Source organism: Balearica regulorum, chromosome 10 (assembly GCF_011004875.1).
Source record: "Balearica regulorum gibbericeps isolate bBalReg1 chromosome 10, bBalReg1.pri, whole genome shotgun sequence".
NCBI classification, from domain to species: Eukaryota; Metazoa; Chordata; class Aves; order Gruiformes; family Gruidae; genus Balearica; species Balearica regulorum.
In genome coordinates this window covers 17,450,639-17,466,893 of record NC_046193.1, presented here as the reverse complement: position 1 = coordinate 17,466,893, position 16,255 = coordinate 17,450,639, and the positions used below count along the sequence as shown (strand labels likewise).

The window sequence follows — 16,255 nt, the reverse complement described above, 5'->3', positions numbered from 1 at the left end:
TCCAAATCTCTGATATTTATGCTCACGCCTATTACGTTTCTATAAAAAGCCCATGGATCGCATACATCTTACACATGTGCGCTCAACAAGGAAGAGCCGGGCCTCTCACAGCACTTTGGCTGAAATCACTGCCATTTCGCAGGCACGGGGGATGGAATTCAATATATATTGATGCTCTTTGTTCTGTCTTCGCCAAATAATCGATTATGATTTAGCTAGGAACTAACCAACACACACAGACACACACAGATATGTGTGTGCCATAAAGGGAAGCCAAACAGGACTTTCCTTTCAGTTTGTTTCAGCCTATTACCCTGCCCCTCAGGACCTCTAACATATTTTTAGAAAGTATTGAATTCAAGCAAAGAACACAGGAGAAAAGCATGTCTGTGCAATTTTGCCATCGCACTACTACCATAGCAGCATTTGACTACATCTCTGTGTTTAAAGGTTGTTTTTTGGATAATCTTCTCCTTTTAAGGTTTATAACATGATGATTTTAAATCATTCAGATGCACACATCCATCTTACTGTATTCACAGGGTACTGATGATGTTTTGATTTTTTTTGTTTTGGGGTGGAAAGAAAAGGATAGAGAGTTTGGTCTGGTTTTTTCTTCCCTTGTTTGAAGCTATATGTAGGTAGTTAATAATTTTTAACTGTGGAATCCATTCAGTCAGAAAGCAGGAAATTATTTTTCCACTGCCTCCATTCAGCAAGAAGGGTAAACATTTTCAGTGAAATACAATGGATGTGGTACCAGATTAGATCAATACAGGACCTGCCTGTTGCATGTCTGCAGAGCGAGGCAATGGAGCCGGACGGGGAAGGTTCTGATCCAAAAACAGTTGAAGCCCATGAGTTTTGAAGCAGGTCCTCAAGGAACACATGAGAAAGGAAGTTTAAAATACTGCTGGTGAAAAGGAAAGAATAGGGAAACAAAGAACAGAGAAGGAAAACCAGGCTGGAGGCAGTGAAGCTGGAAGGATAACCAAGGGAATATTTATCATCACCAATTATGACATGATCTACAAATTAGGACTCTAGCTCTGCAAAGATTTGTGCTTGGGAATAGAGCCTATGAAGACAGCTAGGCTGAACTGTCTCTTCTACCACCACCATGGACCTGGAAGTCTCTGTGCTGCTCCAGGACACAGTGTCTCCTCCAGCACAAAGTGTGTTAGGTCTTCCCACCATCTGCCAAAGGGCAGTGAAACGTTCATGCACAACCATGCCTCTGAAAGCTCCTTCTGCAGTATTTCTGCTAGAAAGCAAGCAGGTACTACTCAACATCCATCAAATAGTAGTAAGTCCAAGCACAACTGGTCAGAATTGAGACATACAGAGAAGTAAGTGGAGGCACTGGACTAGATTTCCAATTGAGGCACTCAATTGGACTTCAGGAAATTACTCCGCAAGGCCTTGGGTAAATCAGATAACCTCTCCAGCTCTCTGAACATGCCTGAACACAGTTTTTGTATCAATCTGGCTGTAAAGAAATCAACAGAGCCAAATTAATGATCCCATATCACACCTGCAGACATACAGATTGCATTTTAAAGCACTTTTAGTCTGTCTCAAAACAAAAATGAAAAATCTGCTTCAATCGTTCTGATTTTGTTTGCATTGATTTGATGAAGTCAGTGTAAAATCCAACAGCAGACTGAATTTTAAGTAGAGTAAAACTCCCTTTCCATCACATAAACATAGAAAATACAGCTGGAGAAGACCACAAGAGATCATCTGAAACATCCCCCTCTGCCCCAAAACGGAATCAATTCTACCTAAACCATTCCCTCACAGCTTGCACGCCCTATCTCCTAAACTGTGTGCAGTTCTAGCCACGGATCCTCTCTCTGTCGTGCAGTTACGGCACCCATCAAAACGAAGCCTCAGTCTCTGCTGGAATTCTGTGGCTATTAATACTTCAATTCCCCTAACAGAGCTTATTTTTAAAAAATTACATATGATGTAATGGCTCTGATTTTGTAAGTCATCAAAGAACAAGCTTTGCTTTTGATAATCTCTATTTCAAGAAATGCTATAATTTCTCTTTAAACAGGATTTATTTTTTCCACATATTCTTTTACTGGTTTGGAATCTCAAAATATATTTTAGCTCCTTGAGGAAAAGCTCTGGCTATCCATCTCTTAACTACTAATCTGTTTTTTCTATTAAGACAGTTGAGTCTTTCCTCCCTCAAACTTGTCAGCTATACTGATGAGTCATTAATTGATTTTTTTTTAAACAACTACAGTAGGCTAAAATCAAGCAAGAAGCCTACTGAAGAATTCAATTAACTACTGGCTTCTTTGGTAATAAATAGTGCAGTATTGTATTCTGCCACTCTTTATTCTTGTTCTAGTGTCTGGAGATTGCCCAGATGTTTTGTCCTCCAGGTTGGGTTTTTTTTTTTTTTTGCTGCGGAAGGCTTTTGCCTCCAGGCTGTGCAGTGCTAGCCTCTGCTCTCCTGACTCTAGTTAATCTACATGGCTGTCAGAGCTGTCACATGAATGGTGAATCATGGCCTCTCTCTGCAATCACTTCAACCCCTGGGGAAGTGCTCGGAGCAGACAGCTGCACAAACCCCCACCCAAGCAAAGTTTCTCCTGGATGAGGATTTTACAAATCAACTTTGAAATAATCGCAAAGCCTGACTGACAGGCCCCTGGTTTTTAAATAACAGAAATTTGTCAAAAACAAATTGGTTGTCTTTCAAATAGACACCCTGTTTGAGTCTTTTTTTTTTTGTCCTTCCTTTGCTGACTTTCCTATTTCCAAACAACAACTGGATCCATTTTCTTCTAAACAAACTTGAATTACAAAGGAATGCTGTTCTGCTATACTTAATAGATTTGCACATTTTTCCCTTTCTTCTTTAGTCTTTCCCAGTATAACATATAATCCTTTGCACCTGCAAAAGCTCCACAGACTGCTGACTGCCAAGAATCCACCACGTGACCCTGCTTCCATGACCAGAGATCCTGTGTTTAAAGAGAAAGGAAAATAAAAAGTTATTAAATGTTTGAATCTATCTGATCCCCATGTGAGTTAACTCTGAGGATGGGAACTTAAGTGAAAAGCTATTTTTGTGGCATTTTTCAGTGATGTAATAAGTGATTTTTCCCAAGGAACTTGTGTACTTGAACGAGCAGATGGAGCGAGAAAGATGTCTGGAACTGAGGAGGGCTTGAAGCAAATTGCTTTCAGGGATTTCATATGTATGTATTTAAGCCTGCGGCCATGCAACTTTGCAAATATTTTGTGAATTTATTTTCTTTTTGCCAGATAAAACAGTGCAAAGCAAAACACTGAGCAGGGGGGCGGCATGCAAAAACCAGTATCAGTTCAGCCTGGATGTACCAAACACTCCCATTTAAAATGAACAGTCCCCAGCACAGCAAGATAGAAGTCCTGTTCGTCCCCTTACATTTCTTACCAACCCTTCCCCTCATGCTCCCAAAAAACCCCCATCATTAAGAAATTTATCTTATCAGTCCCATTATATCCCAAAGCAGGTGTGTCTCTGTTTTTCACTTGGCATCATTAAGGACCACACACCCTTCTCCTCTCCAGCGCTCCCGCACACCCTGATCCGATACATTCACTCGCAGCATCATTTAAACACCCATTTAAAAACACCAACAAGAATTGTGCCTTCTAAAAACCACCTATCAAGAATCACATCAAACAGTTTGATGAGTCCAATCAGTATCAGCAGCAAAGGCCAACGCCTGCTGGAATGGTTTTTATTATGCTAGCTGCAGTCATTTCATTCTCTTCTCCTCTGCTGCACTCCATCACCCCTTTCCCATCTCCTGAAATGCTGAACATTGGAAGTTCCCTGGAGGAGAGCTTGCTGGTTTATGATGTGAGAAGCAGTGCTGAGCAAAAAGGGATGGGATCACGGCCCTTCTGAGGCCTACCGCAGAGAAATCAGTAATTTTATTTTATAGCTGTGGCACTATCTCATTCTTTTTAAAGCTGTATTACTTCTATACTATAAAATTTTCCGAAAAGCAACCTGACAGCAGTGGTAGGCTGCAATACTGCTCTTGGGCTCTTGGTCTGCAGTACAGCCGCTTTCCACTGGGGCACAAAAACTCATTTCCCTCATTTGCTGACTCTTCATTTAACATGCTGTCCTTGTGACTCGCTTCTTCCAACTTGGCTGGTGGTTTTATTTCAGTTGAATGTTTTAAAAATCAAACTGTTCAAGCAACAATGGCCAGCCACAATGTTGTTTGGTATCCTGCCATAGCTAAATAGCTACAGCTCCGCTGTACGAAAGCACTAAAGGGATTTCAGTCTCTTTAATGCTAGCCATTCTTTTCCTGGTGTTTTCAGTATGGGCTTCTAATCTGCTGTCACCCACAGCAGAAACTGATTTTCATCTCATAAATAAATACACAGGGATTCGTAATTCTTCAAACCCATAAGATGCTTTTCTGGAATATCTTACAGACTTTGGACACACAGTTTTCTTGCAACTCAGTGCTGGATGAAGGTCACACACTCCCTCAAAAGGTACTACCTTCCAAAGCATCTAGGTACTTCCAAAGCATAAATCCTGCCTTCAAAACCCATTTTCAAAACAATTCAGGTGCTTAAAAAACCTCAAATTGAAAGTCAGGGTTTAGAAATTTAACTGCTGGAGCCACTTGATAAAAACAGAATTACTGTATTTTTTCATTAGATGTTCTCCAAAAGTCTATACACCTACAACTAAACCGAAGAACTCAGAGCAGTTACTTCTGTCATGCAGAAAAGAACTATGGAAGATCTGCTGGAGGACAAAAAAGAAAACCAGCACATTAATACAGACATTCATGGTTTTGCCAGAAGCCCAGCCTATTCTCACTCACAATGGGGTTTTATGTTAATGGCATTGTCCAAAGAAGTAGTAAAAGGTCATTCTTATTTCTTGGCATGTAGCTCTGAAATCTAGTTTCTGATAAAGCCTGGCTTCCCAGTACAGTTCTGCACAAAGAGCCTTTGCCAAGGCAGGCAAAGGGTGATGAATTCCTATCCATTATGCCTGCAAATTGACAACAGGTATTTGCAACAGTCATGCAATAGGGAAAATTGTTTAGAAGGGTGGAGCCAGGAACAGTTCAATTAAATTAGGGAAAAGGAGAATTGAGGCTGGAGAACAGGAAGAAAATTCCCCAACAATGAGGTCTACTGAACAGCGGAGCCAGCCTCCCCAGGGAGGAGAGGAAAGCCCTTTCCTTCAAGTCATTTAAAAATAGACTGGAGAAGGCAGTCAAGACTGTACTGTGGGGAATAATCCTGCGTTGGCAGGGGCAGGATGAGATGACTTCATGCATTTCTTTCCATCTCTGATTTCAGCGATTCACCCAGGGCTCCAAACCTGAAGCAGAAGAGCAAGAGAGAAGCAGTGCACGAGGACATCATCCCTGAGGAAGCTGAGAGGAACAAGTGTCATAGGGCCAAGAGGACCAGCAGGACTCTGGTCCAAATTCTTTCTAACCACACTCATGCTGCGGGCCAAGCTGACGCGCTGAAGGTCACACATGTTTTCTCTCATAGCCCACAGACCCACTGACTGACAGGGCTTTGTGGTAAATTAGGCTTGTAAGTTCTAAAACACTCGCCTTTGTGCTGCACCGAGCATGGTTTTAATACTACTAACACAGGGCAAAGCACAAAAGCTATTAGAGGCTTGTAGATCACTGTTAAAACTGGGGCCTTGTTCCTGGAAAGAAATACAGGACTCATACATATCTCCCCAGAACGCCAACTGTGGATAGAACTGCTGGTTATTTGCAGTGATACAGTGCCTAGATCACACTCTGACATCCTAGATGCTGCACAAGTTCAGAAGAGCCTTCCACTTGGGGGATAATGGCGAGAGCTCAGGTCACACAGCAGATGGGTGTCGGAAGCAGGCTCAGAGCCCATGGGTCATGGCTCCCTGCCCAGGGCTCCCAAACAAGGCAGAAGCGCCCACATAATGCCTGCAGAAGCCCTGCAACTACACTGCTTTTTCTACACACACTCTTGCAATAAGAAACATAAACCAGGAATTATGAGCAACACAACTGCAACAATTGGATCAGCCTGGTTTCCCCACCATCACCACCAAATCGCTCCTACCTGCCTACACTGTGCTCCTCCTGCAGAAAGGCTGCAGGAGATAAGGAGACTTCCAGGGCAATACCCATTCCCACTAGTATTCATAGCCTAGGAAAGCAAAATGACAAGGAGCACATTACATGAAAGCGGGCCGCCATGCCAAGCCTGTGTCATGTGTATTCTATTAAGCTGAAGGCTGAATAGAAGACTTTGTTTTCCACTTCAAAGGACCCCATCCCAATCTCTTGCTCTTCCCTTATGAATAACAAATTGGAAATAAATCTTCTGGCTGAAGTGCATGGAAACTCGTACAGTTGGGGCCCTCTGCAGCTTCCCAGCTCAATCGCATGGTAATTTTTTTTGTAAACACTTTTATGTGATATATATGTAAATCTTGCTGTGCACTGCCGCACCATGTAAAGCAATATAGCGGGTGTGTCCTTGAGGAATGGGACACACTGGGAAGCCTGAATGCAGATTTCCAATTATTCACAGGGATAATGTTCACAGAGAAGGGTCAAGTTTGATACGTGGGCAGAGCCTTACTTTTCTTCCTAACGATCCCATTTCATACTGTCCCATAGGCCAGCGTCCTCTACTTCTCATCACAAATGCTATTTAGCTCTTTTGATACTGACAATACAAGGACACCCCATTTCGTTGGGCAGAGGGCGCATTGGAAAAGTCACTCTTAGGATATACCAAAGGCCTTTCAATCTAAAAAACAAAAAAAGAAAAGATTACTACTGCCTTTAAATACAGGGGGGAAGTATATGGTGCCCACAAAGGTGGGCTCCTGACATGTTGTGGACACCTGGCCTCCAGATGGCCAATAACCTTTGACTAATTCACACAACTCCTTAGCTGCACATGCCTGTCACCTTTGCTGTAGGCTTGTGGTAAAAGTTTGGGGCAGAAATCATCTGTCAGCTTTGTGCTCCCACTGCAGTTGGGTCTTGGTCTGTATTCAGGACACCTAAGCTATGGTGATGCTGGGAAAGTGCAACACTCGCACCTCTCAAACCTGATGACCAGACCAACACCCCAAACGCTGCAGGAAGCACCGCAGAGAATGAGACATCCCTGCCTTGGCCTCACTATTCTTCAGGCACTGAGAGGCAAGCAGACCTCATGGCATACGCTAAACTTGAGGTCTGCAGCTGAGTAAATATTACAATTGACGCCAGTGATAAGCATCTGTAGTATTTCTGCGTACCCCTCTGTTCAAGGCAGTGTTCAACCTCATGATAACAGAGGGGAGAAAAATCTCTCCGAATTAATCACATGGATTAGCGTGCATGTGCAGTCCTGCAGACTGAGGAAAGAAAAGCAATTTTCACATTTGTCTTTGCTACTAGGTATTTTACTTGCAATGTGGCATTCTGCATGGCTGATCCTTACAGATGCGTGGCACATTAGCTACAGGAGAAGCAAAAAATTTGTAAGCTGACTGCAGTTTCTATACGTAAAGTCAAACATAGAGCATAGAGCCAAACATCCTCCCCAGTGAATTTTTATGTGCATATGTGCAGCATATGTGCAAGTACATGTGTATATTATCTTGCAGGAAACATGCAAGCCCAAACATGGGAAAAATTCAATGATCTAAGTTCACTGTTGACATAAATGTTGAGACTCCGTTTGCACTAATGGAGTTGTACTCACTTATGCCAGTACTGAATTTGGCCCTAGAATTAAACCCACTCAAATCCTAGATAAATTGAGAGAAAGAGAACAAAAGTTGGCCTACATGCAACAGCATATTTTTCATGTTAAAAGCATTTCATTCCCTTTTTCTCCCCATATAATACTGCACTGATATCTGTGACCCATTTGGATGTAAATCAAAATGGATGTGCTAAGAGCCTGGTTAAAGAAAATGTCTTCGAAACAGTGTTTCCATGGCAAAGCAGAACACAATATGGCATCTACACTCGGGCATGAAGGGCCATGTATGTGTCTGGGGAGGAAAATGCACTTCTGAAAAATCACTTTGAAGTTAGGACAGCTTTCCTTGAGCATCTGCACTGCTACTACCTGCTAATAAATCTGTGCTTCATGCGGGCTTGTGTGAATAAATTACATGGAAGAATTACACAAGTCTTTAAAGGTTCTTCAGCAAGAAGCAAGCATCTGAATCGAATGGTGAGCCCTTCACATTGATTACTTCTATATGCTACCAAACATCCCCAGACGTCACTGGCAAGCTCAGCAGCTTCTGGAGAACTACTGGACTGCTTGTGGTCTACGCATGACCAAGAGCATCACAATCTGGATCTGTATCTACAGACCGCATGAGCCTGTTTTACTTCTGCCGTTTTAAATGCTGCATTGATGATCTAAGGCCATCTGACTTTCTCAAATGTGTCTGCAGTGCTGTAAGTAAGTATTGCATTTGTTTCTTTCTCTTTGGTGCAGATGGCATATAGCATTCCTTTGACCGTGCTTCAAGACTGCGTGAATGACACTTATTGTGACACTAATAAAGCGAGGGCTGTTTGCTGAACAGCTGTTGGGTACATTGTTCTTTTGTGAGAAAAATGCAGCCATTATGCTAATGGCATGCACATGCCGCATTGGCCGCAAGTTACATCACGCCTTGAAACACTGCCGTGGAAATCTGTTTTCCTGATACAGCACCTAAGCAAATGGCAGACACGTTAGCGTTATTTAACGATTAAGACTTAATCCCTAAATCAGCCCGATCATTACTCAAAGAGGGAGCGAGGTATGGTAGAACACTTACTACACTGCCTGCAAGGAAATGGGTTTGAAGCTGGGCCTGGGTTTCATTTACTCTTGACTTATATGCAGCTGAGCACAGCAGAAAAGAAAAGCTTCTCCAGGAAAAAAGGAAAGCTGTCACCTACCTATAGGGCAGGGAAAGAGCCATTTTAGAGTACATTCCTCTACTTTCTGTTAAACAGCAACAGATTTGATTGTAAATTTTAGGAGGGAAATAGCATGTGGTTTATTGTTTCAGTGGTGGAGTTATAAACACGTATTACTGCTGAGAACCCCAGCTGCCTGGGCAGAAGCATTCTGTAAACCTTTCATTCTTATTAACTTTAAAACTCAGGTGCAATGAGCTCCAACCAAGATTAGAGTCCTCGCCCTCCATGGAAACCCACCAAGCAGTCTTTGCACAGCATGCTTCAAGGTTATGTCGCAGAGGTATATCTGCACTGACAACTACAAGCAAGGCTGGGCCCACCCTCGAACCAGACTTGTTCACACCCTATACTGCCTATACCAGCCCTCAGAAGTTGAGCTTTCTGGAGGGGAAAACCAAGAGAACCAAGCAAACAAATACACCTGCCAATGCCTTCATGTAGATCTATAGTCCAGTCCACCGGCAGATTTCCCAAGCTCTGTTCCTCTCAACACAAGTGCCTTTTACCTGAGGTGACAGCTGAACTTGGACAGAAAAAAGGGACCTAAGGAAGTGTAAGCCCAATCCCAAGCCTGCTCTCCATCGTGTGGGCAGAAACCAGTTTAGGAACAATATGGGGAACTTCTGTTCTGACCCAACCAACCTTCTGCTACTGCTCAGTCTCAGCAGGGAATGGCTGGACTCTACCCATTCTCTTCACTGTGATGCCCCACTTATTTCACAGGGTGAAAATGTGCCTGTGTGTACTCTTCAAAGCATTTTCTCCTCCTGAAGCCACCAAAGCACTCCTCTGCTTGTTTAGCATCTTACACCATTATCACATGCCACCATAGTCATTATAAAATCCCACCAGAGACACCTGCCCATGTATCTCAGCTCCCTATCTCTAGCTATTGCCTCTGAAGGTCCAACCAAATATCTCTCTTTGTAGAAGACCTGTTAATTTGTGAGACCTTCAGATTTGAGAAAATTATCCTTTTGCAAAAGCCAGTGACAAAAAACCTCAAGGGCTTACTATAGCTGCAGAAAGTCTAAGAGCTTTAGGTTTTGCCTAGCACCGAGACAAAGAGGGAAATCCTGGCCCCACTGAGTGCCAGAAGAGTCAGAACATCACCTTGAGCATGGTCAGTCCAAGATTTTTATCTTTCCTTGCACATCCTGGGCCAGCGGAGCAGTACAGTCTGTGCCAGCCCTCCCAGAGAGGCTGTGTGCACAAGAGCAGGACTTGCTGGCACAGAGTCTGCAGGCTGAAGTCAGCCTGACCCTGACGTTATACAGTCTTAGAAACATCCAAGTGTCTCATCTCAGAATCAGACGTATTTAATGAAAAAGACAAAAGGTTCCCAGGATAGTAGGTTTGTTTTCTCTCCTTAGAAAAACCAACCAACCAAACAAAAACCCCCTTATTTTTCAAGTCTACTCATTTGAGACCTATGTCTTCCTGTCCTGCCTGTTCCCTCCCTCCTCACTGGCTACCAGAGCCTTTTCTCCAGACATACAATACATTTGGTCTATAAAGACAGCATTCTCTATGTACAGCTGCATTGCAGTAACTCTCAGAGGCTCTGAAGTGCAGCCAACACGCAGAAATATAAAACCCAAGAGGACCGAGTCTTGTTTCACCTGAGATGGGTTTATTTTACATGCAGCACTGTTCTCCGAGGGAGCTGACCATTTCCACTGAGACATAAGCAGCCGGCATTTCTGACAAGATGATGCTGGACTTAAACCCAGCCAGAGGCTCTTGATTTTGTAGGGTTTTTTTCAAACTCTATTTTGTTCTCCCCTTTGGTTTATATCAATAATCTGTGCCTAAAACAAAATATGAAAAAATGCAGATTTGGGAAGAGAAAGGACATTAAGCATGCGTTATAGCAGTGGATGCTACCTACATCCAAAAAAAGATGAGTTTGTGGTTTTTTATTAAAATCATCGTAATTTCTTTACTGTTGTTTCTTGAGTCATTGTGAACTAAGGAGTCTGTTAACTGTTTCTAAACCGTGTGTTCACCTGAACAACTGGCAGTAAGGCTTGTATTTGAAGCAGTATCTATTTCTTGCTAATTACTGCCCTTTGCCAGCACCCATAGCATACGTAACCTTATAGTGTAGTAATCTATACGATAGTCTCTCTCCTTCTAACTTAGTTTCGTGCATGATATGCAAGTTTACTCTCGCATAGAACAGCTGGTCTACATTCACAGGCAGAAGAAAATGGTGCATGTAAACTATGTGGCTAAAGCCAGCTGGAAGCATAAAGAATAACCATAGAAGCTTGGAGCAAAGCAGACAGAGAAAATGGGATGTAGAAACACCTGATTTGCTGCCTAGGACAAGCCTTTATTAGGCTTCTTTAAGCTTAACACCCTGCTGCTGGCTGCAGCCAGCACATATGTGAAGGAAAAGGAAACTCTCTTCTTCTTCCATGTGCCTTGCTAGCTGTCTTTTATAGTGGATACTTCTCCTCATTTTTACGGTGATTGGGGAATTATAAGACTATCATCCATCAGCTTATGTAACTTTGTACTAATAGTTTTTAAAATGACATAGCCACAGCACTTGTTCTGTTCTCTTCTGCAAGATGATCCACACACACCACACACAACTGCTCCCACATTAACTTTCTCAAATAATCTGATTAATACAGGGCAGAATAGTCCCTCAGACATTATCTAACCAACAGCCTCAGTAAACTTGTCTGCGTTCAGGCTTCGTGCCATTTGTCTCTTGTCCTTTGCACTCCTTCGTAATTACTGTCTCTTCGTGCTCCCTTCATGCATCCATGAGAAGCCCTACCCTGAATCACACTCCTATTGATGCTACGGGCCACATCCACCCTGCTGATGGGACCAGAATGTTTTGGGGTTTTTTTTGTTATACTGTCAGGGCAATTTTTTTTAAGACCTTCATTCAGATAAACAAAACGTATTCTGCTTTCACTGTCTGGCTTTGATGTGACAAACCTTGAGCTCTCTCTGTGTGCTGTGCCAAAGTGACTGGAGCATGCAAGACTGATTTTTGCCATTTTCTACTTTTGGTTTCACATGCAGAAGAACATACTGTATCTGGTCCGTGGAACAAACTAACCCAGTTTTGTTTCTCTTCAGATCTGCACTGACCTCCAGGTTAAACATGATGTCTCATCCGAAGTATGAGAATTTAGCTGAATTTAGCTAGCTACAGCTCACTCCTGTAGCTAGCTAAATTCAAATTGTCGTCTTTAAAGCCTGCAATCTAAACAATACATTTTATTGTCACAGCTACGTGGACATTAGTTAAAACAACCTTATATTCTGAAAACAGCTACACAATGTTGCTCTTCTATGTGGTTTTGGCAAGAACACTGCACTTTTTCAGCACTGCCACCTCTTGCTCCCAAACCCTGCTGCAGTACTAACAATTAGCAGGTCAGGCCAGTATCACTGCCGAAGAGTTTACAGAAAGCCATTCTTAGACACTGGCAGGGAAACAGATTCCTAATAAGGCAGCCAAACCTAGCCCGTGCAATGGGACGATACCCAGACACCACATCAGGCTGAGCTCATGAAGCACCTACAGAATCGTCTACGGAATGCAGCTCAGTTCCGTGAAACCTCTTCATGTATTTCATGTTCCTCCTTTGTATGTGACTCCCTGAAGCCTCTACACACAAACATTCACACTCTGGGCTCATCCCTCCAGAACAACCCAAGCTACTGACACACAGCGAGAGGATAAGCTATTGTCCCAACCAAGGATACAAGGACCAAGGAGAACTTAAGCCCTCCTCCCTCAACAGAAGCAGCAAGGGGCAAGGAAGATCATCACCGGTTCCCATCCTTCCCAGTACCTCTGCCCAGTTTGGGTCTCAATGCCAAGCTCTCTCAGAAGTCCAGCACCCTTATCAAGAAGAAAACTACTCTCTTCCTGCTCCTCTCTCATAAATGTTTATTTTGCTACAATGCTTTTAACAATCAGCAATAATTTTCTGTGCTTCCAAGCCAGGATCTCAAAGCACCTGAAAAACCCTGACTTTCCTTCATCTTTTGCAGTGAGTTAAAGGAAAAACAGAGGGATGGAGAAATTACATGACTTCAAATCCAACTCTGTGCTCAAAAATCTAGACCCTGACTCTGTCCATGATAAAGAAAGCAACCACCCGTTGGGAGAACAGCTCATCGTTCTGAAAGACTGAACTATTAAAACATCATCCATTGACACCTTCTTTAAATGACCTTTAAATAAAGTACATGCAGCCAATCAAAACAGCTTGTCAGTGATGCACTGAGAGTCTCTCCCTATCTACAAAACCAGGCTCAATGAGTTTTCTCTGTATCATTTGCAATTTCCTGTTATCTTGAAGAGTGAAACACTAAAAAAACTAAAATAAAGTAAAAAATATCGCACAACACAAGATGTTTCCCCCTTCCTTAACCAGTAAAAAAAGCTAGAGCAGAAGATAAGATTTCTGGCATGTTGGGGAGTAAAATGTAGACTGCATGCCCCATATGAGTGGTTAGATATTCCCTGTTATTTTTCAGATATTCAGGGAAATGATCTTCACATGGACAGGTAGGTTGGTACATACTTAGCGATTCTTGGATGTGCCCATAATTGTGATAATTAAGTTAGCTAAGTTACCATGGAAAGCGTTTGCAAAATGTATAACTTACATTTCTATCATTAAAGAGGACTTACCTTTAAGGATTCCCAGAGGGGAAATTGTACCAGAGAGAAAGGAATCTGGAGAGGTGGGGAAACAAAAAACACGACAACATAATGTTACAAAAGCAAATTAGGTTGGCATGTTCCTCGACTGGCTAAATTAGGAACAGTTATTTTTCACTCAGCGAACTGCAGCTTATTACATTTACAAATCTTTAAGGACACTTTATGAACGCTGCCATTAAATGACTGGTTTCACTAAAGCAGTTTTACTTTGTTTATCACATTCCCTGCTGAGAGGTTAATGTATTGTTACCAGGGTGGCCTAGAAGAGCAATAAGCGCTATGATCTAGTGCAGGGACATTCTTGGTTTGATGCTCAGCCAAGAAAGCCATAAGGATGGTTCAAGAAACGGCTCCCAAGGCCAGGAACACAGCTTGGTAAAAAAACATCTTCAGCAATACACACTCTCACAAGCGCTGAGCTGAGAACAGTTGTGCTCCAACCAGGGCTTTGCAGTTTGGCCATCAGCTGCAGAAACTTTCCTGAACATCTCCCAGTGATCTCACATTAACAAGCCCCCTTGAGAATTAAAAGCAGGTCATGAAGAGCTACCACAACCCAACCAAAACCCAAGGGAGAAGCTTGGTGGCTCTCTTCTCATCACCTGTGAGAGGTTCTTCTGTTCAGCAACAGCCTGTATCTCTACCTAGGCTCATTCCTGCTGCCTTGTGTCCCCAGCAGTGCTTGTGCATTTCCAGTTCCTTTACAGTCCTCTTAACAGAGGGGGAAAAAAGCAAACATACTTCTCCCTCAGCTCCGTAGGCTGTGCAGGGCCAACATGTGTAGTACATCAGTTTTCACCGTGAACAGAGTGATTTCTTGCAACAAGAGACATCACTTCCCATGGTTTTGCTTTTCCTTACTGATTTCTCCTCTTCCAGTCTCTCCACTAAGTTCTTCTGGCTCTTCCTCCTCCTTCTGACAAGCCCTGTCCAATATCCACCTCTGGTACCAACCCCTGCCTTTGCTATCTCCAGCTGGGGTATCTATCTCAAGACATCTCAGAACAAAGAATCCCTGTGCAAATACTAGCCTGTGCCAGAATTGCCCTACAGCTGTATCTGCAGGTCTGCTTTGCCTCTTCCTAAATGCTTCTGCAGTTCTCTCTTCAACAGCCGGTCAGCCCCAGATTCAAATCTTATTCCAAGTATCTATTTTTTTCCTCTTATTCTTATCTTCCTTCCTCAAGCATGATGCATGTTGGTTTTGCCCCTTATATAGGCTGATTTTGTAGTTTGTGCATCATTTTATTAGTCTCAGAAAGCACTTATGCACCTCTTGCCATGAAAATTAGTGTACTCTCAAAATGGGTCACACAACTAATAGATAAATCTTTTCTCTTTGTAACATGAGCAATGTCATGTTAAGAACATTCACTACAGAGATATGAATGGCTTGTTAAATCCAAATTCAAGCTACACAAAGGCATCTGAACTGGTACATCCATTCAACATCACAAGAGTTAAAGAGTATTGTCTGCTTCACTGTGTTGCAACTAATGATTAATAAATGAGTCTATTAAGTTAATCTGCCAGGCAAAACTAAGCTTGACAGACACCTGCCACAGAAAATTTGTTATCTATTCAGGCAGGAAATGGCAGTGAGAAGAAATCAATGTCACTGCTGTACATTGAGCTGACAAACTGAAATCTCAGAGGAAGTTTGTCATCTTGAACAATGAGCAATATCCCTGGTGGCATCTCAGAGCCCCACAATAAAGGTCAGACATGGCTCTTATTTATCAGGGCCTTGAAACTCTAGTGTGGCAATTAAATTTTGTTTTTAATACTGGGTGGAAAAGCCCAGCTATTTGACAGTAATGTGTGGTAATATATTTATGAGAAGATATATATATATCCACATGCTGCTGCATCATTGTTGAATTGGAGTTAAATGGCATGATTTCTTTGCAATGTAAAATGAAAAGCAACATAATCTTCTATTATCTAGGGCAAAAAATAGGGGAAGAAAAGAAACAATAATCACTACATTTGCTTCAAATTTGCTAAAAGAGAGAAAAGGAAATGCTCTGTATCCAGCTGTACACCAAACAAAACAAGCTTTCAAATACAGTCTCCAAGTTTTGCTTTTTTATATGCGTGAATGAGTGGTAAAATTATGCAGCTGTTAATAAGACAACAAGGGAAGCTTTTGACATAAACCCCTTTTTATCTCCTAGCTAGCAGCATTACAATCAAAGAGGAAATTTGTTCATGACTGCCGTTTGATTTTCAGCGTTAGTGGTGTTCGCTTTCCGTGTCCTGCTCAGTGGGGACCAGAACTGGGTGGGGATTATTGGTTTCACTTTTCCCTGTGCACCTCACAAGATGCTGCACCCCACAGGCTTCCGAAGTGCCTGCGAAGGTTTTGGATGCACATCAGTGGGATCTGCACAGTCGCTGGGCTCCCTCCTCTCCAAGACGTCTGCAGGATAAGGACCTAAACACTCATAAATCACACTTGAATTGAATTTGAAGACTTGCAAAAAACAAACTAGGAAGCACCGCCACCAAAGACAAGCAGAGCAGCACACCTTTGCCTGCACCAAGAACATCC

General features: G+C 42.6%; 1 protein-coding gene across 9 annotated transcripts in view; it reads right to left on the bottom strand.

The window, feature by feature from the left end:
- SLC25A26 (solute carrier family 25 member 26) overlaps positions 1-16,255 on the bottom strand; it is an 87,254-nt gene that overhangs the window by 12,122 nt on the left and 58,877 nt on the right. For 5 of the 9 annotated variants that reach the window (XR_012837057.1, XM_075762388.1, XM_075762385.1 and 2 more), the window contains 2 exons: positions 13,669-13,713; positions 2,915-2,984 (listed from right to left, as the gene is read on the bottom strand). Coding sequence is in view for 8 of the 9 variants with exons in the window: in XM_075762388.1 (XP_075618503.1) it covers positions 2,915-2,984; positions 13,669-13,713 (115 nt within the window). In the remaining variant the exon portion in view is untranslated. The remainder of the gene's footprint in view (positions 1-2,914; positions 2,985-13,668; positions 13,714-16,255) is intronic. The other 4 variants (XM_075762381.1, XM_075762383.1, XM_075762387.1 and 1 more) reach the window with 2 other exon arrangements.